The sequence below is a fragment of the Mustela erminea genome, chromosome 6, assembly GCF_009829155.1.
Source record: "Mustela erminea isolate mMusErm1 chromosome 6, mMusErm1.Pri, whole genome shotgun sequence".
NCBI lineage: Eukaryota > Metazoa > Chordata > Mammalia > Carnivora > Mustelidae > Mustela > Mustela erminea.
The window spans coordinates 106276304-106292539 of record NC_045619.1 but is presented as its reverse complement, the minus strand read 5'-3'; the positions used below and the strand labels follow the sequence as shown (position 1 = coordinate 106292539).

Sequence of the window (16236 nt, the reverse complement as noted above, 5' to 3'; positions counted from 1 at the left end):
TGTGTAACCCTATGAAATGGTTACACCAAATTTATAATTAATAAATAACAATGCTTTTGAAAATTATGTGCATAGTAAAAATCCATTAAATACATCCAGGGTCAATAAAGTTACTCTGTGGGACTCTTGGCATCAGATAGGAGCTGCTTTTCCACAACATCCTCTCTCAGAGGAAATGGAAGAACTTTCTAAGTGTTTATTGTTTTTACCACCAATAAGTATTCTTACTCTTAACACATAATGTAAATTACATCAATGGAAAAAGAGTTCAAATAGTAAGAGTTAAGGGAAGACAGTAAGACAATATAAGCCCAGGTTTTTAAAAAGGTAAGATACTTAAATTTAAGCTGCAATACAATTTTAAGCTGCTATACTCTGTGTTCTTATTATCCAGTGCTGTGTTACAGGCTCCAGTGTCATTTTCTTATCAATTAATCATATGCCTTCTAACTAGAAATCAAAAGAGGTTTTTCTGGTGGACAGCAAAAAACACACTACTGACTACTGACAGTAATGTACTTTTCACATCTATCCCAGACTAGATGCAGTTAATTTCACTACATGAAAAATGTTACAGATGCCAAATCACTGCATGTCCACTTTTCTGATCCTAGTTAAGGGTTGCGTAATTTGGTGTTCAAATCAAGTGAAAAGGATAATATAAATAACATGGACTTAACAGCACTTTTTATATACAGAGGCAGTTCTACATATAAGAATCTAAATTCAAAATCCTACCTTGCCAAATGCAAACAGTGTAGTTTCATGGATTCTTTTTAAAAAGAGCAGATTGGTTTCATTCTTTTGTAGGAATGGTCCCTATCAAATTAGTAAAATAGCTTAACTGTTACTTCTTCACAACAGCTAAAAGAGGGCCTCTATTTTAAGCCAGAATGTTATATTTTCCTCTTTATTCAAGGAGAGTCCTGAAGTCATAAAATATTATATAGTTAATCATTCTCCTGAGTAAAAATCTGAAGATTCTGGTATTGAATATAATTAATCAAAAAATTAACTATATTCTCTATCTGAAAAAGCAGCAGCAAGGTCCCACAGTGTTTAACAAAACTTTAAAAGACGGATCTTTTACAGATATAAATGGGGCCAAAGAAAATCTTATGTACTACATGTATATCTAATATACTCATTACGGTCAAGATCCCACCTTCTTTAAGAAAAAAATTTCCACAAGGGAACATGTGGCCTTTTAGTGTGTCAACAAACCATTTTAAACAGCTAACAAATTAAAAACCAACTTTCACTCTTTAATTACTCTTCACTATGGGGAAAAAAGGGACTCATACAGTTTCATTAATGTCTCTTTAGACTAAAGTGAAGAGAAAATGTACTTGGGTTATTTCTGATAAAGAGAAAATTTGCTTTTGATTAAGCCAATGAAGTAATATGTATTCTTTACTAATATAAGAAAATGCAAAGATTTATACAAGTCAGTTGGAGAATATAATAAAAGTCAAATTTTATTGTGTACATATTCCTATGTGCCCAGGGCATTATTCGCATTCTCTCTCATTACCTCCTTGCTTCCCCACTGACCCCCTTAAAGCCTTGTAACAAAAAAGTTTCCTATGGGAAGAACAGTTATTCTGAAAGCATAATATATTACTAAGTGTAGTCCTTTTATTTATTTAATTTTTATTAAAATTCTTGATGCCTGGATGTATTCATTGGCAATAAATTTTCATTTGTCAGGAAGTTTATGGTTACATACAGTACTGACAAAGAGGGAAGGCAGGCTGGAGCGTCGGTGCTTGCGCTGAGAGGCAGAGTGCATAGGCAGGACACTCTCCAATGCTTTAGAAAGCTTTTCGGCAAAAGTTTCCTCAGGGGCAATCCGAAGGAGGGAAGGAGAAAGAGGTGCAGACAGCACTGGTGGTGGGGTAGAAGGAGCACTGGGAGAGATGCGGGACAGAGAGGGAACAGCAGAAAGATGGGGAACACAAACCGACATGCTACGGCCACGACGAGGCTAAACAGAAAACAAACACACACATGAAAAACACAGTACTTTGAAAACAAAATAACCAAATGTACAATGAAAATAGGGCATAGCTGACATAAAGAAGTGTTCCAACCTCCCTCAATCCCACAAATCCAAGTTTTTTGAGGAGAGGTATAATTCCACAAAGTACAACTGGCAGATCACAACTATTCTCTCTATACTGTTGGTCAGATACAGGTTATCAACAACCATGATAATGATCAATTCTCTTCCTAAATATGCTGAAATAACATCAATTATTATGAATGTATGAATAAGAATGGCCGACTAAGGTAGTATAACAGGGAAAACAATGAATACTGGATTGCAGTTTTCTGCAAACTTATTAAAATTAAACAAGAGCGAAATGTTAGTTTAATGCACATTATAAGGTGTAGAAGATTTTAAGACTGGACTTCTTTGTAGGAACTCTGGAAACCTCAGAAAAGGTTTTTCCATTTCTATTTTAGAAAGCATCAGCCTAAGAAAAGTTGCTGGCTCAGTATTTTATTTATTCCACTTCCTATCTTTATCTGTAAAGGGTAGAAAGTCATTTTCTGGTAGGAAAAGCATTAGCTTTCTAGAAGTAATTCACAATAGATACAGACACATTGTGTAGTTTTACTAAAGTAGTCAATGGAAAAGCATCTTATATTTGAATCTCGAGTAAATTGAACAATTTTCTGGCATATCAGAAATTCAAATTAAGTTTACAAAGCCTGAGGTGCCTTAACATAAAATTTTTATAACATAAAATTTTAATATAGCTACAAAGCAGTACACCTAATATTGTTGAGCTTGTCCTGAGCAAACTCGCCACTTTCTTTTAGGTACTGTGAGCTGTGTCACTAATCATATTTTCTTTTCCAAAATCGGCTGCATAGAATCCACTGAGCCAAAATTGTGACCTACCAGTAGGAAGTATGAAAGTATCATTATACTTATCATACTTAGTTCATTCCTGGTTCTGTTTTTCTCCACACTTGTTTCTTTTTTACTCTAATTTTTTTTTTTAATTCCACATTGATATATTATTGTAAGCCACAATAAATTCTTTCTGGAATAAGAAATCATAAGGAATCATAAGATTAAAAAAATTCTCAATGTTTGATAACTCTTCATAGGCTACCTCCACATAATACTGTCAATAAAAGGCAAGGCTGTCATTAATAGTCTTTTAGAGCATCAATAAATACAGCTATGTTTGTGGCTCAAATATTTAAAATCTTCATAAATGATCATTCTATTCCCTTTTCTCAAACTGAAATACCTAATGTTCATTACCATGTGATGAGGGAAGCCAAGAGATTAAAAATAGTTTTTAAAAAATCTAGTTATTATGATCCAAAGAAAATCAATTAGAATAATAGTAGAAATGGACATGAAATGCTGACAAATTATAAGTTAGGACAAAGAAATTCATCTATATAGTTTTTGTAAGTTCTTCTACCCTACCTAATTATTTTAAAGGTCAGAAAAGTAGACTGTTAAAACAGTATTAATAGTCTGTGTTACTGTGGCCATTCATTTTGAGACCTAGACAATGCAGGACTGATGAATGGACTCTGAAACAAACAAACATCTTTTATTTCAAGCTGTAGGATAAACGAACAGAGCAAGCAGAAATTTTATTTTCTTAAGAGAGAAAGATTTTCATTTATTGCAGAGCAGAAATTCCATACATTCAGATTTAAAAGCTTTTTGAGAAAGAGAAAAAAAATCTATCTGCCTAAAGATCTCACTAAATAAGTGCTATATCAATTATTCTCCAATTCTTTCATGAGGCAGATGATGTACTTTATTTACCTCTGAAGACTTCATGGAGTGTCAACAAAAGAAATGGGGTATTACCTGATCTATTTTAACATTTTCTATATGAAAAGCAAAAGTTACTAATGTAAAACATGGGTCTATGTGTGTGCGTGTGTGGGGGGGTTAATATATATATATAAATGCATACAATATTTCAAGAAATAATCTCCATAAATTGATTCTGAAAATAAATCTGTAATAAAACAATACCAACTAAAGAGAAAAAGCAAATGAACGTATACTGGGGAAGAAATTTGTGTCCGACACAGACTTTAAGGCAGGAACACGCATAGCAACTGATGGTTAACTAAACACAAGCGCTAAATTAAATGGTCATACAAATAAAGGATTTCTTCACTTTACTCACATGCAGCATTCTATAATGGTTTGAATGTCTTACCTGTGTTTTATACAGTAAGAAATCTTACAAAAAATGCTCAGTAATCCTTTTAGTAAGTAACCTTTTGAAAAATCTTCTTGTGCCCACCCCCAAATCATCTGTATGTCCAACTTATGCTGCTTTGAACAGTTTCAACTCTGAAGTGCTAAAGAGAGCATTATCTTTAACCAAATGCAGATTACTCTAAATCTTATCCTTTCTTTCTTCAAATATGAATTTCAGCTAATTCTCACACAGTAATGTTTATGTCTTAGCCTGCCAGAACTATTCTAACTGTACTCTGTAATAAACTTATTTCCTTCAGAAATATACCATTTATACTTTCTACTTCAGATTCCTGCTATTACTTGGGATAGTAGGAAGAATGTGAATTTAACACATTATCTACTGGCTCTGATTATAGGCTTACACTCTTTTATGCAGTTACTTACCACACTTGAGGGTGGATAGACCCCATGGGGCTGAGATTGTGCTTGGACAACAGAAGCTGTATGCCCTGGGAGTGTGCCAGTAGAATGTGCCTGTTCATGCTGGGACCCATATGAAACTGTCTGTTGGCTGCTCACTCGAGATTCTGTGAAGACAGAAGATCCTTGACCACTGTCAACCGTCCCGTCAGCTAAAGGAGAAATACATTGTCAAAAAACAGAAAGACAAATCACAAAATGGAGATTTATATTTTCCCATTACAAACCCAAGACTTTAGGGTTAGTTAGTTTTTTCTTTGCAAAGACCTAATCTAAATAAAAGATGAATACTAGTTTTTAACTAAGTCGATTTCTATGTTTAAAAACATGAAGGGTCCATATGGAAAAAAAGGTTTAATGTCTTTAAAAAAGGAAACAAAAAACGTCATGGCTATTACAGAATCTTATTACCTGAAGAATGAGGGAAATAAAATGGAATGCTGTAAGCCACAAGTCTTAACTTTGGAGACCAGTGTGTTCTTTGTATTAAGCAGGCAGTTCAATAGAAAACTAACCACCTTGTCAGTTTCTAGTTTATACATCATTCAGCATTGCGAAGAAAAGCTGAACCAGACTAATGGGTTCAATCACAAATAGCTAGGATAAACTTGTTCATTTTTCATTATTAGTTACATTTCATTTTATTTTTGTACATTGTAAGTTTTTAAAAACATTCTGTACTTAAATCCCAGTTAGTTAACATACACTGTAATACTAGTTTCAGAATTACATTTTACTTTAAGGAATTGTGAAAAGTAAACATCTGCAAATTGGAACTTCCAAGATGTTGGATCCTGTAAAATTATTTTATATCCTAACCATATTTCCTTACTGTCCTGTCCTTCTAGTCTATTAGTGATGGATATTAGAATAGAAACAAAAAGTAGACAGTGATCATTTCAAATTTCTTTTTATACGGTGGATTCATGATTCAAACCAAGAGCCTAGTGCAAAACGAACAAGATGAAAAGTCAATTAGGAGTATCCTGAGTATACTTGTGTGCACTTCCCAAAATACTTACATAACACAGATATACTAGTTTGTTGGTACTGTAGTTGTTGATGCTGATCTGCCTCAGGTTCTTCAGGTTCTACTTGTGTAGAAACTGAAGCTGAAGTGGTGGAAGCAGGAGGCATGCCAGTGCTGGCAGATGGGATCTGCTTGACTCCTGGCTGGGAAGTACTTGATTGTTGTTCTACCTGCTGTTTGAGACTGTTCTCTTCCTGCTTTCTTTTCTCTTGCTCCTCCCGCACCAACTGCCGCTGTTCTCGTTTTCTCTTAATTAATGACACTCTATCTTTGATGGCTTTTGCCATGGTCTTGTGATCACCTTCACAGACATACCCAGACTCTACCTACAGGATAAAAGAGTGCATTAGGAAGCAGTATGATATCAAAAGAAAACAAATTAAATATAAAACAAAAAAGGCACTTCTGGGGAAAGAAGTAGGAGTAAGGGAAAAGAGAAAGACCTCCACAACAACTGGTCTTAACCAAAATTGTGAAATTACTTATCTGCATTATGCATTTCTCATTCATTTTTGTAGATACTCACAGAGTGGGTGTCATTATTTCTGTAGAAACTCAAGTAGTTATACTCTCACTTCTTAAAATAATAAACAATAAATAAAGCCAATAAGGCTCCTTTTATTCTAGTCACTCTATCTTGCTCACATGTAACTATTAATATTAACCCAGGTTGTTTTTACTTCTTTTCCCTAAGCAACAACTTAACCAGATAAAACAACTGTGATCAATACATGAAAGTTAAACACACACATATACAAATCTCTCAAAGTATAAAAAATTAACAATTACAATAAATATGCTTCATACCTGACCCCTTCTCAGAGGCAACTTCTATTGAATAGTTATCATAAATTCTAGTAGAGATATTCTATGAGTATCTCTGCATATTAACTATTTTAGGCAAGCCTGATTGTTTTCTAAGAGTTTTTTAAGAGTCTCTTACAGTTTCTCTCCCCGTTTCCATCTTATTTTTCCTTCCCTTCCCATTTGTTCATCACTTTTGTTTCTTAAATTCTACATAAGAGTGAAATCTTTGTGATATCTGGCCTTCTCCGAATGACTTATTTTGCTTAGCATAATGCCCTCTAGTTCCATCCATGTTAATTTACCATTTCTTGAGCAACATCTTCTGGCACATCTCTTTCCAAGTCAAAGGAAAACTCAATAGCTTCATTGTCTTTGTATTTTCCCTTTAATTTCTTAATATCTTCAATACGTAGCCATAATTTAATGGCTATCTTTTCTCCATCATCTTCTTCTGCTAATTCTACCCGTACCCCTGTTTCCTCCTGGAAGAAGGCATGGTTCAAAAGGTCTTTGATAGAGTATCTTCCAAAGAGAGAGAAATGAAACAAAAACAAAACAAAACAAAACAAAATGACATTAGATTGAAAACACAATTTTTAAGTGTGGCTAATTATTCTAGGAATAATAAAGAAAGGCTGTAAAACATAAAAAACAAAGGAAATTTTATAACTCATTTCTATATTGCTTCATGTGAATAGTGATTATAGCTTTACTCTCAAGTTATACAACATCACTTATAAATAAGAGCTGAGAGCAATACTTTTTAATCTAAGTGATCTAATCTCGTATTAGTTAACAATGTACTAACAATGGCAAGTAATATACAGAATGTCATAGCTTCAAAATACCACATAATTTATGTAGAATTTATAGTTAACAAATACTTCTCTTTTTTATGATCCTATCTGATCCTTGACCAATATCCAATGAGATATTATTTTCTGATTTTTAGGAAACAGAGGCTTAGAGAGGTGAAAATCTTGCTCATAGTTATAAGCCTCAAATGGTTGAATCAAAATTTGAAAGTAAGTTTTCTGATTTCTAGTTCTTTACCTTCTACTACAACTTTATTTACCACAATAAATTCTCTTTTAATTCCTTGTTCGACAATTTGTGTAATAGGCAAGAAGTCTGACTGTAGAATAATCTTTAGATAAATGGTTTCAAAATACCAGTAATTTAGTAAACTGTACCATCCAGAAAAGAAACAGAGTAGTATATTCTAAGACTGGAAACAAATATTCCTTTGTTTATAGTAAAAAAAAAGTTCTTAAGAGAGATGAAGGACTCTCCTTTTCAAACATTGTGTATAAATTAGAAACCCAAACTAAATTTCTACTAAACAGCCTTAAAGATCATAATGTTAAGCTCTTCCAAATAACACAGTTATAAAAAGAGTATGAGACTGGAGAAGTGAAGATACTGAATTCTTTAATTTGGTTGATACACCTTATCACTCACATTGTTCAGGAGGTAGATTATGCTCAATTTACAATTTATATTTATACTTGCTAGTCTACTTTTTCTTTTTTGGAAGGTGAGTGGGGATGGTAAGGGTAGATTATTTTTTAAAAACAGACACTGGATCTTTGCCATGCCTAGCGGGTGATGAATCAGCTATATGACAGATCAGATACTTGCCACTCCTCTGAGAAAAGTCCTGTTAGTACAAATGACTAAGCCAAATCTCCTCCTAAGCTCTGGGCAAAGGTGTCTCTTTTTACTGAAAGGAATGCTGATGTTTTGCTCTTCAATTCTGGCACAATGTCAGCAAATCAAGATGTGCAGTTGAGCTGATTTTAAAAAGCCAAGATTTTATTTCACCTTTTAGAATTCAAGGGGTAAAGAACTAAGCAACAGATCTGGCTAGAGAGAGATTGAAGCTTACTGAGTTTTATAAATCATGCTAATGCTTTATAAGTAGTTTATGCTTTATAAGTAGGTCTCACTGAATGTAACAGCTATGTTCAAGGTGGTTTTGGTTCACTTAAACTCTACCATATCACATTTTTACATTCCACTCTATCAAATCTCAATACTATCTTAAATGGATAGAACTCTTTTCTTTTTTTTAAAGATTCTTAAAAATTTTTATTACTTTTTTAAAAAAGATTTTATTTATTTATTTGACAGACAGAGATCACAAGTAGGCAGAGAGGCAGGCGGGAGGGTGGGTAGGAAGCAGGCTCCCTGCTGAGCAGAGACCCCCAATGTGGAGCTCAATCCCAGAACCCTGAGATCATGACCCAAGCTGAAGGCAGAGGCTTAACCCTCTGAGCCACCCAAGCACCCCTACTTTATTTTATTTTTAAAGATTTTATTTATTTATTTGACCGAGAGAGACACAGTGAGAGAGGGAAAGTGAGAGAGGGAACACAAGCAGAGGCAGTGGGAGAGGTAGAAGCAGGCTTCCTGCTGAGCAGGGAGCCCTATGTGGGGCTGGATCCCAGGACCCTGGGATCAGGACCTAAGCTGAAGGCAGAAGCTTAACAACTGAGCCACCCAGGGGCCCCTATTTTATTTTTTAAGTAAATTCTACACCCAGTGTAGGGCTTGAATTCACCACCCTGAAATCAAGAGTAGCATGTCTACTGACTGAACTAGCCAGGCACTCCCAGAACTCTACTTTTAAAGATATTTACATGACATAAATAGAGAAATTAATCACAAGTAAAGTATTAAATACACTTTAGATTGAATATTGTATTCAGAGGATAATATTACATTTTAGGTTTTTAAGCAATACTTAAGTCCAAAGTGGCAACTTACCTTTCATCTTTGTTTTGCCGTATGCATCCTTCAATAATTTCCTTCACTTCAGGAATTGCTACTTTGTCAAAACTGGCAGGCTTCACCCCCTGAGAAACATGAAAATAGCAGCAGAAACAGATCAATAAAGGCAAGTTCTTTGAACTTTGATTCTGAATTGCCTCTTAAGGTTCTATTAGATTGTCTTTTCACCATCCTGGTTTTTTTCTGATTTGCCTGCAGGAGCTGGTCCACTGCAGGGACAGTTGGGTAGTGGCAATTTAGCTCCCATAAGAAAACAAGGAACAGTCAGATAGTGCAGTCACTTACTTCCATGGACTCCACATATAAGTACAGAAAAACTGAGGCTGTTGTCACTATCTTTCTGCTGTGTTTCAGGTAAAGGAAGTTACTGGCTAAAGAAGTCTAAATGTTCTAAATGGTTAGATCTTTTGTGCAGCCTTGTTCCTTAACACATTAATCAACACAGTATTTAACTACTTTGAATAGTGAATCCATGAATGGGCATGAATTCACATGCTTAGTTTGGCAGGTATTCTATTACCACAGTACTCCAACAAACTCAACAAGTATAGGAGTTAAGGATTTGGACTGGTTTGGCATGATAAAAGAACAAATTGTCTTGTACATATGAAAACATAAAATGAAAAGTGATAGACTCAAATAAAAGAGGATTTCTAATTAATTTCAGAAGAAAACTCAATACCACTATAATATATAATACTATATAGTATTCTAGTAGTATTTTAGAATCTTCATAACATAAATTTTTTGCAAATAAAAATTTCATCAATGTGTGGAAAATATATGTAAGATGTAACAAACAATCTTGAAAGGTGACATGGAGAAAAACATCTCATTTTCTCTACCCACCCTAAGTAACCACATGGATTGATGCAGCTGCACTAATATACTGCCCAAGTAGCACTGTAAGTCTCTAAACACATAAAACACAAGGATTGGGAAATAAGGGAGAGGGACTAGAAAAGTTAGAATACAGTATATAAAGTTTAATCATCTATAGTCTCAGTGATAAGATAGATTAAAACAGAATTAGTGATAATAATTTGGTAAATCATATAACCTCTCATAGACGGAAATGAAATGCATCAAATGGTTAGCACTAAAAAGTCTTTAAATACTGGAGTTGTGATGGGATAATTCTCATCAATTTTTTTTTTAAAGATTTTATTTATTTATTTGACAGACAGAGATCACAAGTAGGCAGAGAGGCAGGCAGAGAGTGAGAGAGGGAAGCAGGCTCCCTGCTGAGCAGAGAGCCCGATGCGGGACTCGATCCCAGGACCCCAAGATCATGACCTGAGCCGAAGGCAGCGGCTTAACCCACTGAGCCACCCAGGCGCCCATCTCATCAATTTTTTAATTGCATTATTCAAAACCCCTGATTTAGAAGATTCTACCTCTATCTCTAGGGCCAACTTTCTACACCAAGAAACTGTCAGTAGGGCTGGCCTTAAAGTTAAATCCATGCATTTAAAAGGTTAGTTTCTTTCTTTTTTAAAAAAGATTTTATTTATTTATTTGTCAGAGAGAGAGAGAGAGAGCACGCATGCATCAAGTCAGAAGAGGGACAAAGGGAGAAGCAGGCTCCCCACTGAGCAGGGATCCCAATGTGGGACCCTGGGATCATGATCTGAGCTGAAGGCAGATGCTTAACTGACTGAGCCATGCAGGCATCCCTTAAAGGTTAGTTTCTAAGTACTGACTAAAAGGTCACAATTTTCTTCAATCTTCTTATTTTTCAAATCCAGCTAAGTTTTCCCAACTGGTCTTTGTCACCATACAATAACTCTAATGAGAACAAGAAAATAATGTTGTTGAAACTAAAAAGCCGCTTTAATTGAGCAAACTGGTATGGTAGTTCAGACTAAGGCTTGAGAAAATATGAACTGTTTTAAGAAAAAAATGGATGACACAGTCTAAAAGTCCTCTGGTAGTAGAAACACTGGAGATTTTGTGTTTGTTCGTTTTTAATGTTCTACAACAAACATGTAAAACTGTGTAAAAGCAAACTTTAAAGATGCTATTTATAAACATAATATGAAGAGCAATCTAAAATACCTCATATTAAGTCTGCAGAACATTCACTATTGAATGAATTATCTAAAAGAATGTTCTCTGGTAAAACTGGAACACTTATACATATTTGGCCTTTGCAGGTAGAGACAACTCAAGTATTACAGGAAAATGGCTAAAGAGAATATAGAATATGATTAGGAGAAATGCTTTTTCTATAAACATATATATTTTAGGGGAATGCAGTTTAGTCTTCTGGCAGTAAGACTACATATTAATAAAACACACATGCATTGATTATATTAAAAGACTTTCCTATTCTGATTTATAGGCATCTTGAAAAGATGATTTCAGATTCCTTGCCTAGCAAATGGGGATAGTATCTGTACAACTTATATTCATGGCAGCTAGAATCAGATGTAGTATCTAGATTGAAAGCTCTCTGAATTAAGTTTGCTGATGTAAGGCCACTTTTGAATTCAGAGGCAATCTCCAAGGATCTGAAAGGAACTAGGGCTAAAAGGAACAAAAGAATTCTCTTAAAAAAGAATCACCAAGATCTATAGTGAACCTACTTTCATCCTTGGTTATCATTAAAAATAAGTAATTACTTAAAAAAAAAAAAGTAATACTTTTGTTAATCCTACCCAAGCTAACATATTTACATTCACTGCTCTACAAACAGGAATTTCTACTAGCTGAACAAATGAGCTATATAATGTCATAACAGCAAAACCAGCAACTGTGAATCACATCTACTAGGTCAAGTTGCTTTCCTAACCTATCCAAGACTCAAATATAGAAAATTCCATACCAATGCTATGTAACATTCTGATGGCACTGCCAACTTAAAAAATGTATTTCAGGTACCAAGGGAGCCAATAAAACTGAGATACACCTTACCAGCAGATAGTATTAAAAGATTAATGCAGCTTACTGTTACCCACTTAGATAATGAAAAAGGTAGAAGAAATTTCAGCTACCAGTCAGCTACCATCCAGAAGCCAGGATTATCAAAATATCTGGCTTCTGAATCATTCGAGAAGCAAGAATATATGAGGATTGTATACTGAAAATGACCCTCAAAATGTAAAAATGAGCATGAAACCTCATTAACCCTGAAAGTGATCTACAGAAAAGTTATCTGGGACATATAAGAGAAAGCTGCTTAACATAAACAAGTACAGATTTTGATACATTCATCATACTTACAGGCTTCTTATTCTTAAGAAATGAAAGAACTCAATATATTTAAAAATATTTTTGGTAACTGATGATATTTTAAATTAAAAAATGATCTAAAATTACTCTAAAACATGATTTTAAGCACCAAAGTAATGATGAGAAAATATTTGGTAATATAAAATTCTGTCTTAATCTTTTCCCCTTTTAGTTCATATACTTCAACAAAGATGATCAATTTGGAGCCTTTAAAATCCTCCTAATGTCCCCTCTTTCCTTTACTTCCTGATTTGACCCCACCAAGTACTATTCTAGTCCAGTTCTGACCAGTAAAGGCAAATTTTTGCTCACTTATTCTGAATGAGATTTAAAAACACAAAACAGAAGAAAAAAAAGTACTAAGGTAGATAAGTTAGGCTAATATTTTACACATAAGAAAAATCTGGTTAGAGACATACCCTCTTACCCCATTCTTCTACAGCCAGCAACCCACTGGCTCTAGAAATATTCTTGCTTACTTTTGTAATTCATAGGATCTCTCTTTAGGCATATTATGCTATGTTATGTTTTTTTTGACACGGGAGTAGCATGTTTCTCTGCACTAAACAAAAGTTCTTCTTGAGCATCTAATGTGTATCAATTTACTTTTGAATTTATATAAAATTATGTATTCTCTTAAAACAAAGGCCACTTCTGTGCAATTTTAGAGTATTAAAAAAAAAAAAGAAAGAAAACAATTGTGGCTCTTTCCAAAGTCACATTAAGAGCTGATATAATTGTTTACAAAATGTTGATCTGAACTAAGAAAAATAAAGAAGACATACATGCGTCTTATACACTTAGTTTTTCTTTTAATTCTTATACTTATGGTTTGCCAACTAATCTGCTGGAAAAATAAAAGTGAGTCATAATATAATATTTTCTGTTTCAATATTCTAACTCTTAAGACAGACAGCACTTGTTTTTTTTAAAATAAAGATTTTATTTATGTATTTATTTAACACACACAGAGAGAGAGAGAGAGAGAGAGATCGGCAGAGAGGCAGAGGCAGAGGCAGAGACACAGTGAAAGGGAAAACAAGCAGAGGAAGTGCGAGAGGGAGAAGCAGGCTTCCCGCTGAGCAGGGAACCTGATGCAGGGCTCAATCCCAGACTCCAGGATCAGGACCGGAGTCCAAGGCAGAAGTTTAATGACTGAGCCACCCAGGTGCCCCTGCACCTGCTTCTTAAAAGTTCAGGTTTCAAATGTGTCAGAGTAACATTTGTATTTTCACAAAAGTAAAAATTTTCCTAACCATTTAGAATTGAGAAAAGCCTCCTTCCTCCTCATACAAAATGTAGTGAAAGTTAACCACAAAAATTCAAGTATTTTAAAAAACATTCTAAAGTAAACAGTTTAATATTGCTACATATATTACCAAATGGCTATAATATACCTTTTGTACACATTCAAAATTCTTACCCACCTCATTTATACAATCCTTTTGAGGGCAGCAGCAGCAATGAGAATTTACGATGACAAACACTGAGCAAAAGTCTTTCTTTGTAAAATCCATCACAAAAGGCAAAATAGATTTGTGTATAGTTAGAGAAAAGGGGGGGGGAACGGATAAGATGGAAATTAACAGTAAATTAGCCTACAGCATAAGCAAGGCAGACATCAAAATCAGACTGAAGCATAGTTTCTAGTTTAACACTAGCCATGCTTCTCCAACTCTCAGACATGAGTTTAACTATGCTCAGCCAATAGTTCTAGATTGGCCCTTTAAACAAACCTACATGCTGAACAGCAGGGAAACTGTTCTGCTTCTGCTCCTGCTTTTCCTCCAAAAGCAATGGATCCCAGGACAAGCAAAAAGAGATTTTTACTTGGTCAAAGCTCCACCCATTATGTTCACAGGTTCTGCCTCCTTGACATCAAAACCCACACTAGGAATCTATTTATCGAAACACTCCCTCACCCCTAATCATGTTCAAACTATGCTTTTAAAGGAAAATGGCTCAACAACCAAAATGTAAACTCTGAATATGTAGCCAAAAGAACACTGTTCAAGGAAATCACAATACCAGAGTTGGGTTCTCAGGTCTACTTCTCATATACCAAGTCTGTGTGTGCAACCTGGGCCATATCCCTTAAACTCAGATGAAAACTGTGGGTAATAGTTTACCTAAATTAACTAATTTAAATGTTTACCTACTTGAAAAAGAGGTGATATTAAAACCTTACTACTCTCTCATGGTACATTAAAAAAAAAAAAAAAAACCAGCTGTGAATTAGTAAATAAAATTGGTAAGAATTTACTCTTCTCCCTTCCCTTCTATTGAAAGCCTCACTATGCATTTATAACTAAAGATATTTGCATTTACCAGGAAGATCTCATGAACCCAAATAACTACTACTTTAGTGATTAAAAAAAGGTTTTTCTTCAAGGCATTAACAAAGATGACAGAAAAAGCACCTTTAAGTGCACTGTCAGTACGGGTAACAGAATAAAGTCTATCCCTTGTAATGTGGTAAGCTGGAATCCCCATCAAGACAGTGGGTATTAAGGCTTTAATTATTCAATAACAGTAACATAAGATAAGGGCTTAGAAGCTATTTGGTAGGAAGACTTCTACTCTAAAGACTAGAAATAACTATTTTTTTTTCTAATGACTACTAATTCTAAGAAGCCACCTCAAAGTAGTTGCCATTGATCTCTGGTTCAACATAATTCATCATTACTAAGTAGGTAGTCTAAAACGACAGGTATTGGTCAGAAATACAATAAATGTGGTCCAGCATTACTTTTAACTTAAATGTTTGAGTAAGCCTGCTTAGGACCTAGCTAAATGAAAATGAAAGAACTAGAAAACAGGTGATTTGTTGCTTGGCTTTTAAAACTGCTGGGCAACACATAAAACCATGGTGAGATCACTTTTTTTGGATGAAGGCATAATACAGGCACAAATATCTAGATTTATAAAGACCAGTCTTTTCTATATTCAAAATAAGAATTTTCAACATATACAATAAAAATACCATCCGCATACAGACAACAGTTAACACATCTCAGCTCTAATTCCTCTTTTATTTATTTATTTTTTAAAAAGATTTTATTTATTTATTTATTTGACAGACAGAGATCACAAGGAGGCAGAGAGAGAGGAGGAAGCAGGCTCCCTGCTGAGCAGAGAGCCCCATGCGTGGCTCCATCCCAGGACCCTGGGATCATGACCTGAGCCGAAAGCAGAGGCTTTAACCCACTGAGCCACCCAGGCGCCCCTCTAATTCCTCTTTAAGTCAGTGTTTTTCTCTACATTTCCTCATTTCTTTCAATGGTACCATCCCTATTTTCATGATTCAGAATAGAAAAATCATTTTTAGATGCTTCTTCTCCCAAAATATTTAAGTACTATTTTTCTCTATGAGCTCTTTAAACAAAGATAAAAAAGCAACTGGTAAAGACTTCTGCTACTAGCATTCCTAACTGTCCCTCCAATAGTCAAAGATCTCTGGCCAGGTAAAATTAGATTTTTACTCATTTCTTTGTTACCTCTCAAAGTCATTGCTTCTTTTAACAATTGTGACCACCAAAGTCCAGTCACCTCTTTAAACTTAACCAATTTAAGATGGGCTTCACTCTTTCCATTCTCTCCATCTCCTATTTGTATTTTATTTTGTGGCCAGCTCAGTCATCTGGCTTCATTTAATCAACTAACATTTAGCTATTTCCAGTCACCTGACATCATT

The 16236-nt window shown here is 34.6% G+C and overlaps 1 protein-coding gene across 11 annotated transcripts in view; it reads right to left on the bottom strand.

Annotated features, from left to right (window-relative positions):
- Nucleotides 1–16236, bottom strand: part of WNK1 (WNK lysine deficient protein kinase 1) — a 150367-nt gene that overhangs the window by 38886 nt on the left and 95245 nt on the right. For 9 of the 11 annotated variants that reach the window (XM_032349196.1, XM_032349185.1, XM_032349187.1 and 6 more), the window contains exons 5-8: nt 9285–9373; nt 6818–7037; nt 5701–6034; nt 4643–4830 (exon numbers count right to left, since the gene is read on the bottom strand). In XM_032349196.1, the coding sequence (XP_032205087.1) occupies nt 4643–4830; nt 5701–6034; nt 6818–7037; nt 9285–9373 (831 nt within the window). Of the gene's footprint in view, nt 1–4642; nt 4831–5700; nt 6035–6817; nt 7038–9284; nt 9374–13969; nt 14075–16236 lie in introns of those variants that run through there. The other 2 variants (XM_032349194.1, XM_032349195.1) reach the window with 1 other exon arrangement.